The following is a 23,178-nucleotide window of genomic DNA, read 5'->3' as shown; positions in this document are numbered from 1 at the left end:
GGAGATACAAGATCAAAATTCATAAATCACCAATAGCTTTTAGGTGCCTAGGTTACAATTGATAATAACTGATTACACATTCCAGTACAATGGATATAATGAACAGTCTATGCCAGGATCTATCAAACATCTTGACACCACACTGGCACTAGGTACAAGGTGGCATACACTCCCTGCTAGAGATTGTTTATAGTTAACTAAGAGACATGAGAAAGCAGAGCAAGTTCTAAAGCATAACAAGTATTGTTCAAATCCAACTCCCACGGAAACCCTCTGAATGGTTTTCGGGTGTGTCTCACACGCAGCCATTGTTGAGACATAAAGACAAGCACAGCCAGGGTGCTGGTGGCAGGTCACGCTCAGGCCGGGGCTACAATTGCCTAAACCAAAAGGAGTGATTCCCTACAATAAATTGTCCTCGGTAAAAGTTTGTTCAACAGACATAATGAAATGTCCTGGGTAAAGTTTGTTTCGCCATGGTCACAAAGACTCTGCTGGACAGAGCAGCTTCCAACTGAGCCTAGGTTGTGTGAGGCACCTCCGCCTCAGGCATGTTCCTGTGTTGAAGATCTGGTCCCCTTTTGGGGGTATGCAAGAGGCATTCGATCCATGTTTTTCTAGCACATCATTGTAAGGACTCTATAGGCAATGGAAAGCACCTACATGGAACCTGTTCTGAGAAAAACACCTGCTGTTAGTGTTCCTGGAACCTGGTGACCTCAGTGTTTAGAATGCCGAGACAAGGTCTGGGTGTAAAACAGGATGCCTGGCAGCAAACAGGTGGTTCAAGAGATTACCACAGAACAAGCAGCCCCAAAAGTTTTCTTCAGATCAAATATTTAAAAACTGTTCTACCCATTGCCCGGGGTTCTCCATCCACTGATTTTTCATAGACGCCTTTTCCTTCCATTGCTGAACAAGCCTCTGCTTGCAGTCCACAAGATCCGACCAGTGCGTTCCATGTGTGAGGAGGCATCACCTAACAACTTGTTTCTAATGGATATCTCCCTCCCTTCCCCTCCCTACAAGTAAGTAAATAAAATATATACTTTTAATTCAGAGTATAAGACCACTGAAATATAATCCAAAATTTAAAAAACATTAAACTAAGTAATGTAAGAGAGGAGTTGAAGAACATCTTAATACTTACCAGAAATTATAGAAATCCCTTGAAAATGAACATAATCTCCAGCACACTGAAACTGGCATGATGATCATAGTGATATGACACTTTTGGCCAACCCCTGGCAAGGGAAGACTGTACAGTGTTTTCTTGTCCATAAAACACCTTCCTCATTGAATAAGATCTTTTTCCGCCCTCCCTTAATTGTGTGATCTTAAAATCCTCAGGATCCACATGCTTGGCACTCCTGAGTGCTGCTCAGTTTATGTTTCCGTATCATCTTATCACCCAACAATTTACTACAAACATTATTTTTCTGTTAGTTCTTGGCTACTCCTTCAATAAAGCCATTGAGGAAGCCATGTTGTGATGACGTTTCTTTATTCACTGCTGTATATCACAGACCTAGATACGTCTCTGAACAAGAGATAATTAGTACTGGATTTTTTAAGTAATGAAAAACCATACCATGCCTATTCTTCTATAATTCTACATTTTCTCCTCACACTTTACAATAGCTTATTCACCTCGCTTTCGCCCGTCAAATGGTAATGAATAAAAAGGACTCACACTTGGCAGAAATGAGAATTTTATAATAGCCAGCTTTCCAGCATACCTATAGTTCTCATAAATTCTCTCACCTATTATAACTCACTGTCTATTAATTACACTCACTGAGACTAACCTGTTCTCAGGTTTCACAGCCTTCTGTCTGCTAGCTATTTCAAAAATGCTTTGTACTCCACTAATCATCATTCATACCTTTCTACACACTGCTCACCCCTTAATTTTATGCCAGAAATAATGTGCTGTCCCATGTACACACTGTCACTGTATTTACAGGGGTAGTCATCATTATTTCCCAGCGTGAGGGTTAAATCCTGAAATTAAAAACATTTTTCTCAGGCTCAGAGGTCCATTTTCTCAACCTACACAGATGTTAGAATTGCAGCGATCCCGGCACTGAATATAAATTTGTTACATAGTCAGTATTCCCCAGTCCAGGTCATATTCTTTAAGATTTTTGAGGCAGATGTGCCTCACACACCCTAGGCTGGACTGGAAGCTGCTCTGTCCAGCAGAGTCTTCGTGACCACAGCAGAACAAACTTTACCCAGGACATTTCATTATGTCTGGGGGAAGGAAGGTAGCTGTCTCTCTAGTGGAGAACAGCAACTAAACCTTCATCCCTCTTGCCTTTTATTTATTTTTTATTTTTTTTTACTTGTGTCCCGGTGCCTGAGGATAGAATGGGTGGACTGGAAACTATTGGCACCGAAAACATGACGTCGAGGGGGCTGGAGCCTTTTCACTCTGTCTCTGTACAGTACGAGGACTGGGACCACACGCCCGACCCCCGTCAAGAAGAGGAGGGTCCTCGTGCCTTTTATTGAGGAGTATATACATGGGCGATACAAGATCAAAATTCATGAATCATCAATAGCTTTTTGGCGTTTGGATTAGAGTTGACAATAACAGATTACATGTACCAGTACAGAGGGTACAGTGACAGGTCTGTGTCAGGGTCTATCAAACATCTTGACACCACACTCGCATTAGGTGCAAGGTTTCATACATTCCTTGCTAGAGATTGTTTATGTTACATTAATGATAAAGAAAGCAGAGCAAGTTCTAAAGCATAGTAAGCATTCTTGAAATCCAATTCCCATGGAAACCCTCTGAGTGGTCTTTGGTTGTTTCACACACAGCCTTATGTTGAGACTTAAAGACAAGCACAGCCAGAATGCCGGCAGCAAGTCATGCTCGGGCGGGGATTACAATTCCCTAACCCACCAGGAGCGGTTCCCTACAGATATTCAGAACAGACCATGTCTCAAAAAATTCAGTAAGAACTATCATATGCAAATACAGGTGAAATAATTATTTCCTTGCAAAGATATGAGATCTCTGAATGCAAAACTTTTTTTTTTTTGTCAGATGCCCACTTTCAACGCCTTCATGGGTGTGTCAACAGTGTACACATCTGGGTAGCAAATGCAAACTTGTTATGGAACCACATTCCCAGATATACCCTGTATTGTTAGGAAAAGGAAGCCACATCCTGAAAATACATTAAGAAATATTTTGGAGGAAAATCAATAATTTCTGGAAAATAATACCGAGAAAGAGCCACATGGAATATATCTGAGGAAGTAAATGGTATGGTGCAACCACATACGCTTGCTTTAGGGCAGCCTGATATCACCCTCAATGTTCCCTCTACACCTGTCTGGAGTAGTCTTCCTCTGATCGGTGTGTGAGCACAATGGACCTCCCTACGTTCAGCCAAGAGCTTTGCTACCCGTGAACTGAAGAGAATGAAGACTGTTTTATTCAGCATTTTAGGGAACCTTAATATTTTTATAGCAATTGCTGGATGTGCCTTTTTTAACCTTTTATAACATGAATTACGAATGGAATCTGCAGGATCATTTTACTAACATGTCTTTGATAAAGGTGGTGTTTAAGTCTTCCTGCTGGCTTTAATGAAAGCAGCAACTCTTTAAAAACATGCTGATAAAATGCTATAAAATACAAAGAGTAAGATAATCAGGCACATAAAGAATCTGAAAACTACAGAATAATGTTTATGCTATTATTCAATGTGTGGAGTTTCAATGGTGCTACTTGCCTAATATGTGGTCTGTGCTTAGAGGACCTCGGCTGTTACCATGGTTATTATTTCTGTAGTGTCCTCCACTTAATTTTTCTTATAAATGGTGTCCTAAAAAGTGTGTTTCTATCACTACACTAACTGGAATATGGGGTAAAGGACTCTCAGTTGTGGCCCAGGATGCTGAGCACTGCAGTGAGGGTTTGTGTTCAGAAGGACTATGTTTCAACCCAAAGGTTTGATGTGAGGAACAGGGGACTATGGCCTTGTCTGCAGGGAACACTTGTGAGTTTAATTGTCTCATATACACGGTAAGGATACAGAGAAAGAACATTCTGGACAGTTGGTCCCTTGCATGAAAAAGAGGTGAGCACTTGATATGGACGAGATCTTTTTGGTCTCAAACATCACTTCCGAATGTGAAGTTCCAGCATTCACATCCATAAAGGGTGAATGTCAGTGCCACATAGGAAAAACTCTCGCAAAGTCAACGTAAGACATGAAATTCACCCAAGTAAGTGGAATCATATCCTGACACTCAAAATGGTGGTGAAGGGACATAGACAGAGCTCAAATTACCAAGGCCTGTGGAGGGTCAGACTCCATGGTGGGTTCATCAAAAAGGCAAACTGTAGCTCCATCTAAAAGGAGGATCCCTGTGTGCTGATAGTGTGATCAGTTGATTGGCCATCATCATAGAAAGCGAATGTTCTGTGGATACATTACTGCTCAGGGCACATGCCTGTCTTGTGGATTTGGTCCCTACTTGATGAGCGTGTAGCAGCAACGAATGGATAGTTCTGCCACACTTTGATATTTCTGTTGCACTTTCTCCCTCCCTTCTATTCCCTTGAAAAATGAATAAAATCTTTTAAATATAATAAAAGGTTATCCTGGTGGACTGTGCTTTGTCGTTTCAGGGAATTAGGGGTCGTCGGCAGCCGTCCGTCTCGAGAGACGATGGTGTAGCTTCTTAAGAGTCCATCTGCACCGCCGAGAATGGCTGTGCAGTCCGACTCGGGAGTGACATGGTATCTGTCTCCTCCCGTGTTGAATCGACATCTTGCGATGACTGAAGCTACAGAGCCTGGGCAGGGTAATATGGAGGGTCTGCTGTTGCCCATGCAGCAGACCCCCCCTCTCTTCGCAGCTGAAGGGTCCAAGGGAAAGACGGAGTCGATACAGCTTGGGTTCAGGTGCGCCGCAGGAGTTGCCGGTGTTGACCACAACATCAAACCGCCTTAGGGACTCCGGCTCCGGATTTTCTGTCGGGGTTTACTCCCTTAGCCTTTCCCCTGAAGAGGTATGCCGCAAGGCAGCGGAGGTTTTTTGGAGTCAGAGTTTTCCTTCTCTGATGTACCCTGACTGGAAGATCGAACCAGCGACACTTAGCTCGCAGGCCGACGCTCAATCCACTGAGCTAAACCAGCCAGGGCCAGGGAATTAGGGGTAGAATCACAGTAATTGTACCAATGGAAACAGCAACTTCAGCTGAGCCTCCCTGGTTCCCACACTGTACATGACTGAGGGTTTCACAGCAGCACTAGAGGTTGTTTCTGGAACCTTTTAGTTCCTCCTAAACTCAAAGGGTCCCCAGGAGACTTGCAAGCTGGGATGCAGTCAGCAGCAGCAGTTTGACCCAGGTTACCCCCTGATCCTGTCTCCAAGGTCCCCTGTTCTCTGACCTCCGTGACCGAACAGCAGTCCAGGGTGACTCACTCCTTTCCTGTAAATTCTGCAGGGAGCCGAAACAGATCACCACCTAGGCTCTCTCCTGTTACTTTCCCTACCCTGTGTTTCACTGTCCTCAGCCCAAATAAACATAGTCCAGGTTGGTCTCTGTCCTGTAACAATTTCACTGCGAGTCCCAGTATTTTATAATCTGAAATTCACACCCAGGGTGCCTGAGCACTGCCCTCCTATTACCTCTGCTCTGAGCTTTCAGAGTTGAACCCACCTCATACATCCTGTTGCCATCTGCTCTTTTATAAACTTGTTCCAAGTGTAGGTGAAAGTCACAAGCCCTCTGCCGGAGGGCCTGCAAGTGCCCACCCCCCCAGGTGTCCTGTGACCTCAGCTTACAAGAACTTGCAAACAAGTCTTGCTGGCGCCAGCAGCTGCACGCGGCTCCTGGTGGCTGAGTCACGGAATCCAGGGAACAAAGAGGGCTGAAGACCTAAGCCTATTTCCCATAGTGGTAACATTGGTTGTGGTGCAGACCCTTGGACACTTACTTGCACATGATTCTTTGGGGCTGGATTACAAGTCTCTGAGAACAAAGAAGCTTGAAAGTTAGTGTCTCCTCTCTCCTAGCAACTATATCAGATGTGGAACAGACCCGTGGACCTTTGTAATTTACCCCTTTGCTCTGTAGCTCTATAGGTTAATGTTTATCACTTTTAGTGGAAAGAATGTTTGTTACCATGTAAGCTTTTTTAGTTTCTATTTAGTTTTACTTAAAAAAAATTTTTTTTCTGCAACCCTATAAAAGAAACGGAAAGCTGTGAATAATCGCTGATGGCCTGAGCGAGCCACAGTCCTCCGTGCGTAGCTGGCCACTCATCCGGCTTGCTGGACTTAATCTCTGTCTCTTTCCACAAATATTCATGCAACACCAAGCCAAGAACCCCCTTGATAGCAGACCAGAAAAAGGAAAAATAATACAAAATAGAGCTTATTCTATTATAAAAAACTTGATATTTTAAACTGATAATGTTAATACAGACGTTAAAAATGAGAAGTGTAAAGCTTAAAGAGAGTGTAAAATATTAAAACATCACTCCAATATAAAAATACCATTTATTTAATAAAGGAAAAAAGGCCAAAAATCAGTGACATTGTAACATGCATTAAAATTAGTTCTGTCAGTTTGTCATAAAAAACTGCCAAAACTCCTATCAGATGAAATAGAACACAGAATCAGACATTGAGCAAAGATACACACATAGCAAATACACATCTGAGAAAAAGTTCACCATCAATCCTTAAAACAATGCCATGAAACAATGATGTAGCAGTACGATTTAAAACAAGTGAAAATTAACAGATTTGAATAGCCCTGGTTGGTGCGGCTCAGTGGATTGTGCACTGGCCTGAGAACCAAAGGTCACTGGTTCGGTTCCCAGTCAGGGCATGTGCCTGGGTTGTGGGCCGGGTTCCCGGTTAGGGATATGCAAGAGGCAACCACACATTGATGTTTGTCTCCCTCTCTAGAAATAAATAAATTAAAAATTTTTCAAAAATGTGGGTAAACTGAACCTGTCATAGACTGCTGGAGAATTTAAAATAATATAGTTTAGATAACAGATTGCTAATATGTGTAACTTATACATTTACCTACTTTACATTGAGACTTTGCACATGAAGAATTATGAACAAAATATTTTAACCAGCTTCAAAGTCAAAAACTAGAAATAATCATTTTGAATAAATTCAGTGATATGTTCAAAGGAAATACTATTTCTCAGCAAAAACTGATAAGCTAGTACTACATCATTAATAAATCGCCAATTATATATGCAACGTAAATGTAAGCAGAAAAAACACCGTTACTCCCAGTTATTTACTACAATGGAGTATCAATCACGTTTACCAACTGATCTGTGCAGGGCTGAGATTCAAATGCCTATGAAGTAAATTCCCTGTAACGGCCAATATTATGACAATGGTGATGGTTTCACTGTCATGTACAGGGGAAGGCTGACCAAATATTATACTAAAAATGTCTACTAACTAAGATTTTAAAAAATGGTAGGTATTGAAAATTAATATGTCCAACTCATTTTGAAAATAGGTTTAGCAACTGAATATTCATTCCAAATATCATACACTTGGGAAGAGACTTTGCCTCACAGACAACCAACACAGCCAACAAGTAAAGCTCAGTGAAACTGCACTGGCTGCTGTGGTTCAATAGAATGAGCACCAGTCTATGGACAAATAGGATGGGGGTTTCATTACCAGTAAGGGCATATGCCTGAGAATGGCTCTAATGCAGCCATGTGAGTGGCAACAGATCAATGTATGTTACACACAGACTGATGTTTCTCTCGCTCCCCCTCTCTATAAATATAAAGAAAGAAAATGTTTTAAGAAAAAACAGCTCAAAGTAACATAACTGCTGGATGGGTCAAAATAGAAACATCCCTCAACTATAGATACACCTTAGTTTTCATTCTGCTAGGGCATCAGTAGCTCTGACATGAGCATATGAGAGACCACAGAAATCCACACGTTTAAAAAAAATTATATTGATTTTAGAGGGAAAAAGAGAAAGACAGAGAGACAGAGAGGGAAGTCTGAATTTCTTGTTCCAGTAATGTGTGCATTCACTTGTTGCTCCATATATGTGCCCTGACAGGATATTGAAATCAGAGCCTTGGCATATCAGGAGATTATACTGTGACCAATTGAGCTACCTGAGCACACACTTAAACCCTTTTCATTATATTTAAGGACAATGACTGAATCAACAGAAGATAAATATTCCTATGGATCCTGTGATTTGTGTACACACCAATCCTGCACTATTTCTGAGAAACATTTTCTGGATTCATGCTCAGAAGGGGCAAATGCCCTCTAGTTGGCTGCAGTCACCTCCAGCACCTACTACGCCAGTGTTTCTGTTGCAGTCACAGTATACTCTCACCCCTATGGTGATACAACCAGTGACCATCACCACACAATTGCAGACATTATAGCACCTGGCCTACTACATGAACAGAGGCAGAGATTCCCTCCAATAATATTAGCCTCTGTTTTCAATACAGAAGAATATTTATGTTATTCCCAGGTGCACTTGAGTTTGTCATTGCTACCCTCTCCTTGGACTAATCTGAGTGTGTCCTGAAATTCACAGCATTAAGACTTCTCCTGAGAACTAGAGAGCCCACCATCTTTACTAGGTGGATAGGAGCAGGAATGCAAATATTGGGAAAAAAAGTTGAGTTCATTTATGCACCAAATTATCCCCACGAAACAGAGACACTGATACACAAATAAAAGTTGTTCATGTCTTTACCCTTCTAGGGCCCAAAGCTGTTTATATACTAACCCACACCATGAATACAGCACCTAAGATAAAAGAAAAGTTAGGAAAATCACTTCTGTTATTGTTTAAACCGAAGGGAGATTAGTCTGACAATTATTGCATTTGTCATTTGGACACTGAAAAGTTATCCCTGATATATAAAAACAGCCTGTCACTGAGAAAGGCAGTCCTTCTTCAGGCTGACAGCTGAACTCAGATGACATTCTCTGGGCCAACCTGGGGTCAGGTCAGTTCTACAACTAATGACAGTGTTTCAAGAGTTAAAAAGTTAGGCTCTTCCTAATTTTCTCCACCAAATCAGGGGACAGTGACCTTCTGGGAACACATGATACTGCTGATTCATGCAATCTATGGGAACCCTACAGGTGGTGCAGGTGAAATACCTTCAGGGACAGACATATACAGTGATGTGTATCTGGAAAAGAACTGGATATCTAAAATTAGTTCAGCATGGAAACATGAATCCGATATGAAAAATTTTTATGCGGAACCTCCTAGTGCTGTTTTTGGCTGGATGGAACTTGATTCAGGAAAACAATCCTTCATAGAATTTCCTACAGAATTGTTAAATAAATGAATGAAATAAGCCCTGTACATTTCCCAAACACGAAAGACCTTCTGTCCATGTGAAGGTAGGTTAGAATTGTGGCTAAAACATCTCGCACATTAACTGCATTCATAACGCCTTCTCCTATGTGAAGTCTCTCCTCATAACCAAGGCCAGTGATAGTATAAGATTTTCCACATTCCCTGCAACCCTAAGGCCTTTCTCTTCTGTGAACACTCAGATGATACTGAAGGCCACTGCAATGGATGAAAGATTTCCCACATTCGCTGCACTCATAAGGTCTTTCTCCAGTATGAACTCTCTGATTAATATGAAGGTTCTGTCTGATACTAAAAGATTTCCCACATATGGTGCACTCATAAGGTCTTTCACCAGTATGAACTCTCTGATGTTTATGAAGGTTTTGTCTGATACTAAAAGATTTCCCACATACACTTCACTCATAAAGCCTTTCCCCAGTATGAACTCTCTGATGTTTATGAAGGTTTTGTCTGATACTAAAAGATTTCCCACATACGCTGCACTCATAAGGCCTTTCCCCAGTATGAACACTGCGATGGCGACAAAGGTCCGAACTCCAGATAAAAGATTTCCCACATTCGCTGCACTTATAAGGCCTTTCCCCAGTATGAACACTGCGATGGTGATAAAGGTCCGAACTCCAGATAAAAGATTTCCCACATTCGCTGCACTTATAAGGCCTTTCACCTGTGTGAATTCTCTGATGGCCTTTTAGAACTTGCTTTCGCATGAAAGATTTCCCACATACGCTGCACTCATAAGGTCTTTCCCCAGTATGAACTCTGCGATGGCGATAAAGATCCGAATTCCAGATAAAAGATTTCCCACATTCGCTGCACTTATAAGGCCTTTCACCTGTGTGAACTTTCTGATGGCCTTTTAGAGATTGCTTTTGCATGAAAGATTTCCCACATTCACTGCACGCATAAGACCTTTCGCCAATATGAACTCGCCTATGGGAATTAAGGCCCTGCTTCCAGGTAAAAGATTTCCCACATTCATTGCATTTATATGGTTTTTCACCTATGTGAACTTGCTGATGTTTATGAAGGGAATCCTTATAGGCAAAAGATTTCCCACATTCACTACACTCATAAGGCCTTTCACCAGTATGAATGCGCCTATGGACATAAAGGCCCTGACCACTGGTAAAAGACTTCCCACATTCACTGCACTCATATGGCTTTTCACCTGTGTGTGATCTCTGATGATAACGAAGGCCCTTGTTACAGCGGTAAGATTTCCCACATTCGCTGCACTCATAAGGCCTTTCACCTGTATGAAATCTCTGATGATAACGAAGGCCATTGTTATAGCGGTAAGATTTCCCACATTCACTGCAATGATAGAGACTTTGTCCAGTGTGAATTGTCTCTGGATAAGAAGAAGGAGAAATTTTTGTAAAATATTTTCCACAATCATGGCACACAAAATATGGTCTTCTGGTAGAAACCCCCTTGTTCTGAACATATGTATGCTTGCAGCGAACAGCTTTTTTACAGTCACTCAGGGTGAAATAATGTTTTCTTTGAGTAGTCACTCCAGGCATCAAGTTGCTCTTTGGCCCCTCTCTGCTGTGAGTGGGCTCTTGTGGGGGATGTACTGACTCTGAAAGAATGTCCGGTCGAACCTCTCTACAGGTAAGAAACTTCTGGGACACATTATAATTGCAACCCTTGGCAAGTGACATGCTGTGCACCACTCCCATGAAAGTCTTTTCTCTATCATGAAGGTCTTGGTGCTTGTGACACTCTGTAGTGAAATAATATCGTTTTCCACATGCCCCACATCTCAACAGCTTCTGAATGTGCTGTGTTTCCTGCTTCTCTATGAAGTGAAAAACGTCTCTCCAAACTGCCCCACAACTCTCACAGGGGTGGCTCTTCTGTGAAGACAAAGATACCTTGCAATTCTTTGCCTCGGACACTCCTACAGAAACATCCTGTCCATTCAGTGCTTCCACATCCTCTGCTCCACAGCAGCAACCTGAAAGAAAGGAAAAACTTGTGAAGGGTATCTTGTCTTTAGAAGAAATATAGTCACCCTGACCGCTTTGGCTGAGTGGATGGAGTGCCGGTTGCAAACCAATGTGCAGTGCTCCAATTCCCAGTCAAGACAAATATCTGGGTTGCCGGCCAGGTCCTCAGTTGCAAGGCAACCACAAATTGATGTCTCTCCCTCCCTTTTTCCTACCACCCCCTTTCTCTCAAAATAAATAAGTAAAATCCTCACAAAAATTATAAAAGAAGAAATATCCTCATCACAAACTGACAGCATTCACACCTTGGCATGAATGTATGAAACCACTTTCAATACAATTCAGTAGCACACTGAAGAAATAGCCGTCATACTTTAATAGACACAAAAGTAACTCAGTGGTGGTGACCTAACCAAGTAATAGACAGAAGCATGGAACGAAACACAGAGAGGATAGTCATGGAGTTCTCGTTGTGCTTACTCAAAAGGATTCCTGTAGGACCTTTCACATTGGTTATGTGAGACTGTGTAGAATCCTCTCTATTAACTCAAGCTAGTCAACCTCTGTTGTACCAAAGCCTATAATAGTCAAGGTCAATACAATGGTGACAGCACAAACCAAGGATCTGCAAGCACAGACCAATGTTACAGGGGAGAAAAAAATAACTGTAAGAGAAATAGTTGCGGCACAAAGCTTATAGAAGTAAATATGATCTGGGGGCTCGGAATGGCAGTGAAAATGAAAACTTAGAAGTGAGTAACTGACAAACTCTCAATGAAAAACAAGGAAGAGAGGAATGGGCTGACAAATAGGAAATGGTGATAAAGTACTTATGAACAAACTAGATTCCTAGCTATGATTTGAATGAAGCCTAAGCGTGAAAACATTTCCAACAGCCCATTACAAGGCAAGAGTAGATCTAGGTCCAGTCTGGTGTGGATGGAGTCATGTTACTCTGCAGAATCACAAATGATTCTTCCCTTAAATCCCAGTGGAGTAAAACATGGAATATAGGCCATATAACTTCAACGAGAATAAGTGAAGACATGGATGGCCAGCACTATGATAGGACAACAAAGAAGAAACTGATCACAGAAAAACATCTTTGTGAGTGACTTCAGCAACATGCTCAAATAAGAAGTATGACAATTTTCCCTTCTTCCAGTACAGGTAGACAGCCACCAACAGACTAAATCCTCCACAGGGAAGGGGAATTAATATTCAGTTAAGACAAATAGAAAATCAGACCGGACATGGTGGCTCAGTTGGTGAGAAGGTCATCTCCATACACCAAGGTTGTGGGTTTGATTTTCGGACAAGGCACATAGTAGAAGCATCCCATGAATGCATAAATACCTGGAACAAAAAATTTATTTTCTCGTCTACCCCTTTACCTGGTATAACTAGAAGTATTTAATCATCATCATCAACAACAACACCAAAGCAGCAAAGGAACAAAGAACACAGAACCTCACAGAAAGCATGACTGGGATGTGGGTTACCAAACCCGTTTGAAAATGGTTAGGATCAAAAACGGGTCTGAGTCACCTCTGTGAACCACTGTGATCATGCTAGTTGACTTTACTCAACTGTTTTGTGATAAACACTGGAAATTTTCTTTTTTAAGAACCACAGAGGCCCCTGCAACATCTGTGAAGCTCCCACAGTTTACTCATAAGAGGGCCCTATAGAGTTTCTTGGCATTAAATGCAAAACAAATCTCTTTGTCAACAGCCTAGACCTAAAAAAAACACAAAAAATCAAGTTGTCCCCAGCAACATTTGCCACCAAAGACTCTGAAACACCCAACTATCAGTGAAAAAAAATTCTGTGAAAGCAGATTGGACTTGTACAGATTTTGTAATTCTGACCTCAACTCACATAGCTTCAAGGAGAGTAGGACGCTGGGACTCGTCTTAAGACTAAAACACAGCAGCAACTGAGCGAACCACACACCCAGATGTGATGAACTATTTCTCTGGCCATAAAATTGAAAGAAGTTTCCGCTTCCTCTAATGCTTAGACATCCTTACATAGTTAAAATAAACACGACATATAAGGCCACTACCAAGAGAGCATAAGAATTTTCCAATAATCGTTACCAAAGAAATAAAATTCTATGGAAACTGGATAAGGAATCCAAAATACTTACTTTCAAAAACACCCATGAGCCACCAGAGAATACAAATGGACCCAACATAAAGGAGATACTGACACAGGAACAATAGGAGAATATCAAATATACACAACAATAAAAATATAATAAAAAGAGAAATAGTGCAGTTATCAAACTACATGGAACAAATGAAAACTGTAATAAAAATTGTTAAAATAAGTCATGGAAAAAACATGTAATTTGAAAGCATCAAGGTGAAGAGAAACAAAAATGAAAATAAAAATTTTAAATGTGGCCCTGGCTTTTATGGCTCATTGAGTGCTGGCCTAGAAACCAAAGGGTCGCTGGTTTGATTCCCAATCAGGGCACATGTCTGGGTTGCAGGCCACGTCCCCACTTGGGGACACGCGAGAGGCAACCACAGATGGATGTTTCTCTGCAATCCTTTCTCACTCCCTTCCCCTCTCTCTAAAAATAGATGAATAAAATCTTTTTTAAAAATTTAAAATGTCGCAAGGTCAATAAAGTAAAACGACAAGGATACCTGCTCTTTGCATTATGGGAATCACTGGTGTTTGCATGTGTTTGCGTGTGTGTGTGTGTGTGTGTGTGTGTGTGTGTGAGGGGCACACACAGAGAAAAGGCAGACAAGGAACAAGATAGGTAGAACATTTATTTTAAAACACTGAGAAGAAGACTGACTTCCAAAATCTGAAAAAAAGCTCTGAATAATTAAGTGAATGCCTACTCACATGTTCCTGTACAGGTACAAAGCAAGCTGGACTTCACCGAGAAAGAAAAACTAAAGTGTCAAAAATCAAAGGCACAAAGAGCTCTGAAAACACAAAGAAGGTAGAAACTTCTTGCACACAGGGGCATGCCTCAATAAGGGTATCAGCAGATTCCTCTGAAGAACACTTGCAGACTAGGAGATTATGAAAATATTATATTTAGAACAATAAACGGAAACCATTAATATTTTACCCAGAAACACAGTTTTTAAGAAAAATACTTTCCCAGAGAAAGAAACACTAAAGAACTTCACTGCCACTCAGACTGACTTATTAGGAATGCCAAATAAACTTCTTTAAGATCAAATGAAACAGTACTAAATAGAAACTCGAATAGATGGGGAAGTATAATTCTCACTAGAAAAAGTGAGAATAAAATCAAATTCACTATACAGTTGCACCGGATTGGTAGAATGCATATTATGCAGCTATCATTAAGGTTTAAAATTCAATCTAGTAAAAATAATGAAGCCACCATTCTCTACCCTAGTATACTATATATAACTTGTGAATTGTGACATAAATAAATAAATTAAGGGATATGTGGTAAAGACTCAAAAGGTAGAATGCTTGGATGCAGTAAAGGTCTTACCAGTATAAAATAAATTCTAAAGAAAATGAGGGGTTTTATAAAGTCTTGAAAATCAGCAGCAAAAATCATTTTACAAAAGACAAAACAGTCAAATCACTACAAAATATCATCAAAAATAAATAAATCTCTCAAAAATAACTATGGGCATAGTATATAGAAACATAATCTACCACAGCTTATGTATAAAATGCAATTTTAAGAGGAAATTTTATAGTGATGTCTACATTAAAAAAAAGGAAAATATCTGAAATAACCAATCATTACAACTCAGAAAACTTTAAAAACAACAAGAAAGTAAACTCAAACCTAGCAAAGGAAAAGAAGAAATTAAAGAAAATAGAGAAGACAAAAAAAGAAAATATCTAAAAGCAATTTTTTGGAAGATACATGTAATTGGAAAACCTTTAGTTAGACTAAAACAAAGGACTCAAATAATTTAAAGAACACTTTAAGACATGACACTGCACCCAACACCACAAACCACAATGCATCATCAAGACAGGAACTGGCACATGACCTGACCCTACAAGAAAAAACTGTCAAATACCCACAGTAATCTTCGGAAATTAAAAAGAATTCTGAGCCCTGGCCAGGTTCCAATACACCTAGACTGTTGAACAATACCGCATGAGGGAACACGCATTGGACTATGAATGCAGAGATAATTGGGACCATGGAAAAATGTTTCCCTTCTTTCTCTGCTTCAGGCTTCATTCTTCTCTGAAGTCGATACATAAAAGTTTCTACGAATACATAAACAGGACTTCCAGCGAAGACAAAGGCTTAGGTACACACGTTTTACCGACCTCCACAACAATAAGATCACAAGAACCTCAAAGGTAAAAACCACCAGAATTACAAGAAAACGGAACTGCATGGATGCCCAACAAACAAAGACATAAGGAAGCAATACTCATCCTGACAGACAGGAGGGACAAAGAGGATGCAGTATGGCAGGAGCATTTGCAGCAACACAGTAGCTGTGGCCGGCCAGCGGAAAGAGCGGTAATACATTAAAAGCATCTGGAGAGATACCTGGGGAGAGATCTCAGCACCAGATGTGTCTGTGCAGCTCATGACTCCACTGCTGGGACAATAAGCCTCATTGCTTCTGACTCTCTGAAAATCAGTGGGGTTTGAGGTGGAGGGAGAATCTCTCAGTCTCTCAGCATAGTCCATTTGTGTAGAGGCCCTGACATTCCTAGAATGTGTGCAAACCCATCCACTCTCAGAAACACAACCAGGGAAACAGCTAGAGGAGTACCAATTTAAATAAGATGCAAGATCAAGTGCCATTGTTTTCTCTGAGATCCATCCCAGACATACAGCACCACAACATGATGAAACAGCTCACCCCACACTGACGAATATCTAAGGCTCTGCCACTTACAATATAACTGGTGCAACAGCCATACCTAAGACAAAGAGAGGAAAAGAGGAAGGCTGTCAAGTTGAGAAGACAGAGAAGAATGGCCCAAAAGAGGAAGCACTCAAGGTTCCAGTGGGAGGACTAAGCAACCTAACAGAGAGAGAGTACAAAACACTGGTCATAACGATGCTCACAGTCTTGAGAGGCAAGAGTATCTACGATAAATGCATATGAGAAGAAATGAAGGCTACTTAGTGAAACGAAGGAAATACACAAGAAACAGAGAAGGGAAGGAAGCTTGGGTTCAAAACAAAAATTTGAAACCTCATGAAGAAATAAAGCACTCAACAAGTACAGCATCCAAAAACAAAAATTAAATAAACAAGAAGAAGGAACTTCTGGGACAATTTTAAACGTGTCAACATATGAATCATAGGGGTGGCAGAAGAAGAGAAAGAGCAAGACATTGAAAACTTATGTGGAAAAAAAAATGAAGGAGAATTTCTTAACTTATTAAACAAAACAGACATAGAAATTCAGCAAGCACAGAGAATCCCAAAGAAGCTACATCCAAGGAGGAACACACCAAGGCACAGAATAATTAATATCTAAAAAGTTAAAGATAAAGAGAGAATCTTAAAAGCAGCAAGAGAAAAGAAGAGAATTACCTACTCCTATAAGACGATCAGCCCTGGCTGGTGTAGATGAGTGGATCGAGTGCCGCCCAGTGAACACAGGGTTGCCAATTCAAATCCCAGTCAAGGCATATGACTGGGTTGCACGCTAGGTCCCCAGTTGAGGGCTCGCAGGCGTCAACCACACATTGATGTATCTTTCCCTCTTTTTCTCCCTTCCTTCTCCTCTCTTTAAAAAGATAAAATAAAATCTTAAAAAAAAAAAAAGAAAGAAAAAGAACATTAGCTGATTTCTCAAAAGACACTCAGCAGGCAAAAAGGGACTGGCAACAAATATTGAAAGTGATGAAAACCAAGGATCCCCAACCAAGATTACTCCATCCAGAAAACAATCATTTAGAATGGAAAGGCAGAGTACTTCTCAGACAAGGTAAAGCTAAAGGATTTCATCCTCACCAAGCCATTATTATACAAAATGTTTAAGAGACTTAAGAAAAAGGAGAGGCTCAATACTGTGAACATTAATATGAGATCAAACTCAAAACTATCAACAGAATCTAAAACAAAAACACAAACACAAAACCCTAAGCAAACAACCAGAAAAGGAACAAAGTCATAGGTATGAGGATCATTGGGAGGGTTATCAGACGCGATGGGAAAGGGTAGAAATGAGAAAATGGTGCAGAGATTAAGAAGTATAATTGGAACATACAAAATAAACAGAGGGATGTTACGAATATATAGGAAACGCCCTGGCTGCTGTGGCTCAGTGGATTGAGCATCAGCCTGCAAACCAAGTGTCACTGGTTCAATTCCCAGTTAGGGTACATGACCAGGTTGCACGCCAGGTCCCAAGTTGGGAGCACATGAGGCAACCACACATTGATGTTTCTTTCTCCTTTCACCTCTCTCTTAAAAAAAAAATAAAGGAGAAGAATATATAGGAAAGGGTGAAGACAAAGAACATAGGTATGTCCCATGGACATGAACTAAGAAGGGAGAGACACTGCAGGAAAGTGACATGTGGGTGGAGGGGAGCAAAGGGAAAAAAAAACTCAGAAAAGTGTACCAGCATAATTAATAAAATATACTTAGACAAAAAACAAAAAATAAATTAAAGAAATACATAAATAAATGGAGAAAAGTGACTGGACACAAAATTCAAATTACAAATCTGAGTTCCATTTCTACATACTAATCATTAATTCTTTGATAAACAAATGAAGAGTCATGGCCAGGTGGCTTAGCTTCTATGTACGTGGTTAGATAACCCAAATAGGTTGTTTGTGGGGTCCCAGGCTGGGGCACATGTAGAAGGTAACCCAAATAGGTTGTTTGTGGGGTCCCAGGCTGGGGCACATGTAGAAGGTAACCCATCGATGTTTCTCTGTCATATAACATGATTCGCCCCCTCTCCCCCTTACTCTGTCTATAAAATCAATGTACATAACTTAAGGTCAGGATTAAGAAGAAAATAAAGAAATGAAGAAGATAGTAAACATTACAATGGCATCCAAAACAATAGAATACATATGAATAGAAGAAAATCTGAATATTGAACAGGACAATAGTGTTTAAAGAAAACAATGTAAAGGCAAATGCCTGAAAGACAGCTAGTGTTCAAATTCAAAACTAAATTTAAATTTTAAAATTTAATAAAGATAAAGGGTCTATAGTACCCAAATCAATCTACAGATAAATGCAGTTTGAAAATTCCAATGGTATTTTAACACAAATCAAAAAAGAATCCTGTAGACTACAGAGTCTCAAAAGACTTTGATAGCAAAAGCAATCCTGAGCAACAACAAATTTTGTTAGCATCTGACTTCCTGACTTGAATCTATTACAAAACGAAAGAACCAGTGTGTTATTAAAATCAATCAAGAAACACAGACCAATAGAATAGCACACCACAAGAAGAAATAAAGAAAGGCTTTGATATTCAACTAATCTTTGACTAAAACTTTAGGACAAAAGAAAAAAATAATTTTCCTACCTAATGCTGCTGGGAAAAACAGATAATCACATGTAAACCACAAAAGTGAAAATCACTGACAAAAATTAGTTGAAACTGTATGAAAAATTAAATGTCAGTCTTAAAACTTAAAATACTTTCAAGACAACCTAGAATAAATGCTTTAGAAATTTTTATTTCATTTTCATCTACATCATAATTTTTATAAAAGATTTTATTCACTATTTTCCAGGAAGAGGAAGAGAGGAAGACAGAGAGGGGGACATTCATCAATGTGCAAAAAAAGCATCGATTTGTTGCCTGTCCCACACCCCCAAAAGGGGACCCAGCTAGCAACCCACGCATGTTCCCTGAGTGGGAATCCAACTGGAAGACCTTTTGGTTTCCAGGAAGACACTCAACCCACTTACTACTTAGGGCTGAAGATCAGTTTTTGAAATAATCTAAACATGACAAAAGCCACAATGAAAAAGAGCATATATAAGCAGTTCAACCTACAAGAAATGAAACACTTCTCCACAGAAGAGCAACTGAAATAAAATGAAGCCCTGCCCAGTGTGGCTCAGTTGGTGGTAAGTCATCCTGTAATCCTACAGGTGGCCTGTGGGATGAGGGCACTTCACTGAATTCATGTTTCAGACTCTGGTTGGGGCTGGAGAGATAAGCAAAGGATCAATGTTTCTCTCCCATATTGACGGTTCTCTCTATTTTCCTTCCTTCCTTTCTATCTAAAAATAGAAATTGAAAATGTATTAAGAAAAGGGGAAAAAAAAATGGCAAACTCAGGATGGGAGATAAACACTTACAAAACGTATACATGTATGGCTTGAAGATGCGGTAGATTTTGCTCAGAAAATGTCACTTAAATTCATTTACAGGTAAATACAAACATATGTCAACACTATTCTGTAGGCTATTAACAAAGCAACACCTGAGTTCAATAAAAAAAAAATCTATGTGACTTACTTAAAATTACTTTCTCACTAACACTAGTAACCAACATCTGAGCCTGCTGCAAAACTTGCAACAGCAGACATGCTAAATGCGGGGTTGGCAAAAGCATTGAAGGAGCACAAAAGGAAGAGCTAAATCAACATTTGGGAGGTAAAATTATGCCAATATTAAAAGCATGTATCACTAGGTGAAAAGGCATCTATTAAATATGCATGATGTTCAAAATTCATTGGCCAAAAAAATGCAAAATTTCCCAGATATATAGAAATGACCAACAGGAATAGAAAAGTAGGCTTTTTGTCACTAACCAAGGTGGTATTCATTAGGCTCCCTGCAACATTACCAACCACAAATCCTTCCCTACAAGTTCAGTACTTCAGGAATTGCTATTCCAGGGGGATAAAAGGAAAGTGCAAACAAACCACACCTACCAAGGAAAGCAACTGCTCAGAAACCTGGAAAATCAAGCAGTGCTTATGGTCCACATGTGAGGAGAGAGCACCCCCTAGAGAACAGGGGGCATGGGAAATGCAAAGGCAGGTCCATGTAACTGGCCAAAGTGAGGGTCTTACCCAGGGAGGATATAAGGTCAAAGTTCTCCAGCATCACACCCAGGTACAGGCGTCTCTGACTGTCATCCAGGAAGCACCATTCCTTCCTGGAAAAGTACAGGGCAATGTCCCCAAAGGTCACACCCTGTCAAAATGAAATAAATGACAAGAGCCGTCTTATCTCAGAACTGTAACACTCTCTTACAATTCGTCCCCATGTTCAATTTCCTCCAGGGCTCCCCAGTTCACTGAGGACACCAGGCCCATATACCAGTGCTGGCCGCTCTGTCATCACAGCCCGATTAATTACTCTACTCACGCTCAGCAACAGCTGCTGTTTGGGGCCTAGAGGGGAGCGGAGAGCAGATAAACGCCCTATAAGCATTAGAACGTGACTGTAGGGTCCCATTTTTCCCCACTAGCAATGCCATTCAGTGTCCCAGATCATGTCTCAAAGTCACAGCCAAACACGACCTTCTGCTTTACACTTAAGTCCCCAAAACCGGTACCGGGCACAGTCATCTCTCACTTCCTCTGCTAGTGCACACCACTGCGGAACGTCTGCCTCCTTCACGTCTTCAGAGCACAGGTCCTCTCCCTCAGCTCTGTCACCTTCCTGCTCCGTAGTACAGGTACATATCCGGACTCACCCAAAACCAGGCCTATGGCTTCCAGAGAGGGCTTGGGACGTTCCAGCAGGATCCGTAATAACCCCTTATCTGACGGATCCCACAGCCCGGCAAAGGCGCGAAATGGGATCTGAACTTCTCCCTTCCTGCCCGCTGATCTTTGCGTCAATAATCAAGACCCAGATTCTAAGGGAATTTTAGATACAAAAACCTCGTGTTCACTCTGCACTGTAATTGCTGTGTGTGCAGAAACCACTACACTCTTCCGATGACCCTCCTCACGATGCCTGACGCGAAGCCTGACAGGACGCGCGGGCACAGGGATGCAGGGTTCCCGCGGTGACCCTGTGAAGGAGGGAATGCGGGAGGCCGCGCACTCACCTCAGCGAGGCGTCTGAGCGAGGCCGCCAACCTTCGCTGTCGGGGAGGCAGGAAGGTAACGGCGGGAGGCGAGGACACCAGAGACATGGCGGCACCCGACCGGTTCACCCTGTCAGGGCCGCCCAGCTCCTTACTGTCATGTGTGCTCTGTGGACCACAACTCTGGCGCCATCTCCGTTCCTTCCCCGGCATTTCCAGCAGCACCCAGGGACCGGGAGGTTCAGAGAACTTGGTCAAAGAAACTTCGGGTGAAGCCAAAGTGACCGTTCTCGCGATGGAAGTCCCGCCTTACGCGGTGAGCGCCAATGCAACGCCTTTCGCGAACCTTCAGTGGCTGGGAGGGGCGGTATTCCTCGCATTGTGTTCTGGGTAATATGGGTTACGGAGACCGAAGTGTAGCTGGTCCTTTTCTAAGATCCCTTCAGCAAAGAAAAATCATGATCCATCGCTAGGGTCCATGGTACATAATAGGTCGTCACAAGACATATCATGAAAGTGGCTAAAGGAAGTTTTCATCTTTTCCTGGCCCAGGGACTTTAATTTATCTTGATAAAAACATATTATCTGAGGCCCAATCAGTGAGCCATATTGTAAAAAACAAGGAAATAGTGATTCCTAAACCAGTAGAAAGATAGTCATCACCAGACAAAGGGAAAATGGGAGAAGGTAGTTGACAGTATTAGCATATTTACAAATCACAATAGGGGCATTTAGATAATCGCTTTAGATTGTAACTCCGGAATAACCCATAATGGAGAAACAGGGGAGAAGGAGAGGGGAGGGGGAGCTAATTACATTACAATAAAACCAGATTTCTTTGTCTACTCGGGGCGCACATTCTCCTGGCTCAGGGTGCACTTGACTCTGCAGACTTGTGAATAATTACCTCACTTTGCTGCTCAAGTCCTTTGTCCCAGTTTTTATTGTGAGCATTTCTCAGAATAATAAGAGGTGTTCCTGAGAGTCTGGAAAGATTTACCATACAAATTACCTACTTACACTCTTATATATGTATGTGACAAATATAATGCAAGACGTTAGCTACGTCTTTTTTTAAAAACAAAAATAGAACTATGAATTATAATCTGATAATTAGAGGACTATTGTTTTGATATCATTTGAATTTTATTAGAAATGAATACATTTTTTACAATATTGGACAATTGAATTCTCATGATTTTTAGTATTTTTATGGATGTGTAAGTAGTATTGTATTATTGTTACCTAGTAAGGATATCCTCCCACCCCAAAAAATACCCAAATACTATGGGTTGGGGGTTGGGAGGAAGGGAACAGGTTTTAAGATTCTTTTGGATAACTATGGCTGGTAACTAGTGTTTTAGTTATGCACAGGGTTTTGATTCTCCAAGGACCCAAAGAGATGGGAGGGGTTTTGACCAGAAAGTGGTGAGGGAAGAGCATACAGGGCCTCTCCAAGGTTCTGTGAATGGTCAGAACCGGTTACCATGCCTACTGCTTCACAGGCCACAGGTGAGGGATTTAAAAAGAAGGCGGCTACCATTTTAGAGAAAAGAGAAAAGATCCACGTAATTTGCAAGAAGGGCAGAAAAGGATACCATGCACCTTTGAAACGGAAAGGAAAACTCCATGCGGTTTACAAGGAGGCTGAGACCTCCATGTGGTTCTGCATTAAGAGCTGGAGAACACCACAACACCGAAAACCTTTCCAATCACGCTCAAATGATTGGGAGCTACTGGTAAAACTGAACTGGGTCTGGAGGTAGCGAAAGTGTATCTCTGACTTTTCTAAAAGTAACCTGACTTGGCAGAGGCAGAGGCAGAACTGTGTGTTTGTGGATGTTTTAAAGAA

General features: G+C 41.1%; 2 protein-coding genes and 1 non-coding gene across 3 annotated transcripts in view; all 3 read right to left on the bottom strand.

The window, feature by feature from the left end:
- LOC149995298 (uncharacterized) overlaps positions 1-2,408 on the bottom strand; it is a 55,408-nt gene extending 53,000 nt beyond the window's left edge. The window contains 2 exon segments of the mRNA XM_090259173.1: positions 1,886-2,004; positions 2,349-2,408. Of these exon segments, the coding sequence (XP_090115299.1) occupies positions 1,886-2,004; positions 2,349-2,408 (179 nt within the window).
- LOC149995297 (small nucleolar RNA SNORA57) lies at positions 2,349-2,497 on the bottom strand. Its single transcript, XR_016507920.1, has one exon. It is a non-coding gene; the product is annotated as a small nucleolar RNA SNORA57 (small nucleolar RNA).
- A 7,048-nt stretch (positions 2,498-9,545) lies between these two features.
- Positions 9,546-21,434, bottom strand: LOC149995296 (uncharacterized). The gene is given in 6 exon segments (XM_090259172.1): positions 9,546-10,750; positions 10,883-11,362; positions 20,359-20,482; positions 20,609-20,682; positions 20,988-21,124; positions 21,226-21,434. Coding segments are annotated over 6 exon segments (2,229 nt in total).
- Between the last annotated feature and the right edge of the window lie 1,744 nt (positions 21,435-23,178).

Source organism: Furipterus horrens, unplaced genomic scaffold (assembly GCF_987537825.1).
Source record: "Furipterus horrens unplaced genomic scaffold, mFurHor1.1.pri manual_scaffold_13, whole genome shotgun sequence".
Taxonomy (NCBI): domain Eukaryota; kingdom Metazoa; phylum Chordata; class Mammalia; order Chiroptera; family Furipteridae; genus Furipterus; species Furipterus horrens.
The sequence above is the reverse complement of the archived record's forward strand: the minus strand, read 5'-3'. Positions and strand labels throughout refer to the sequence as shown.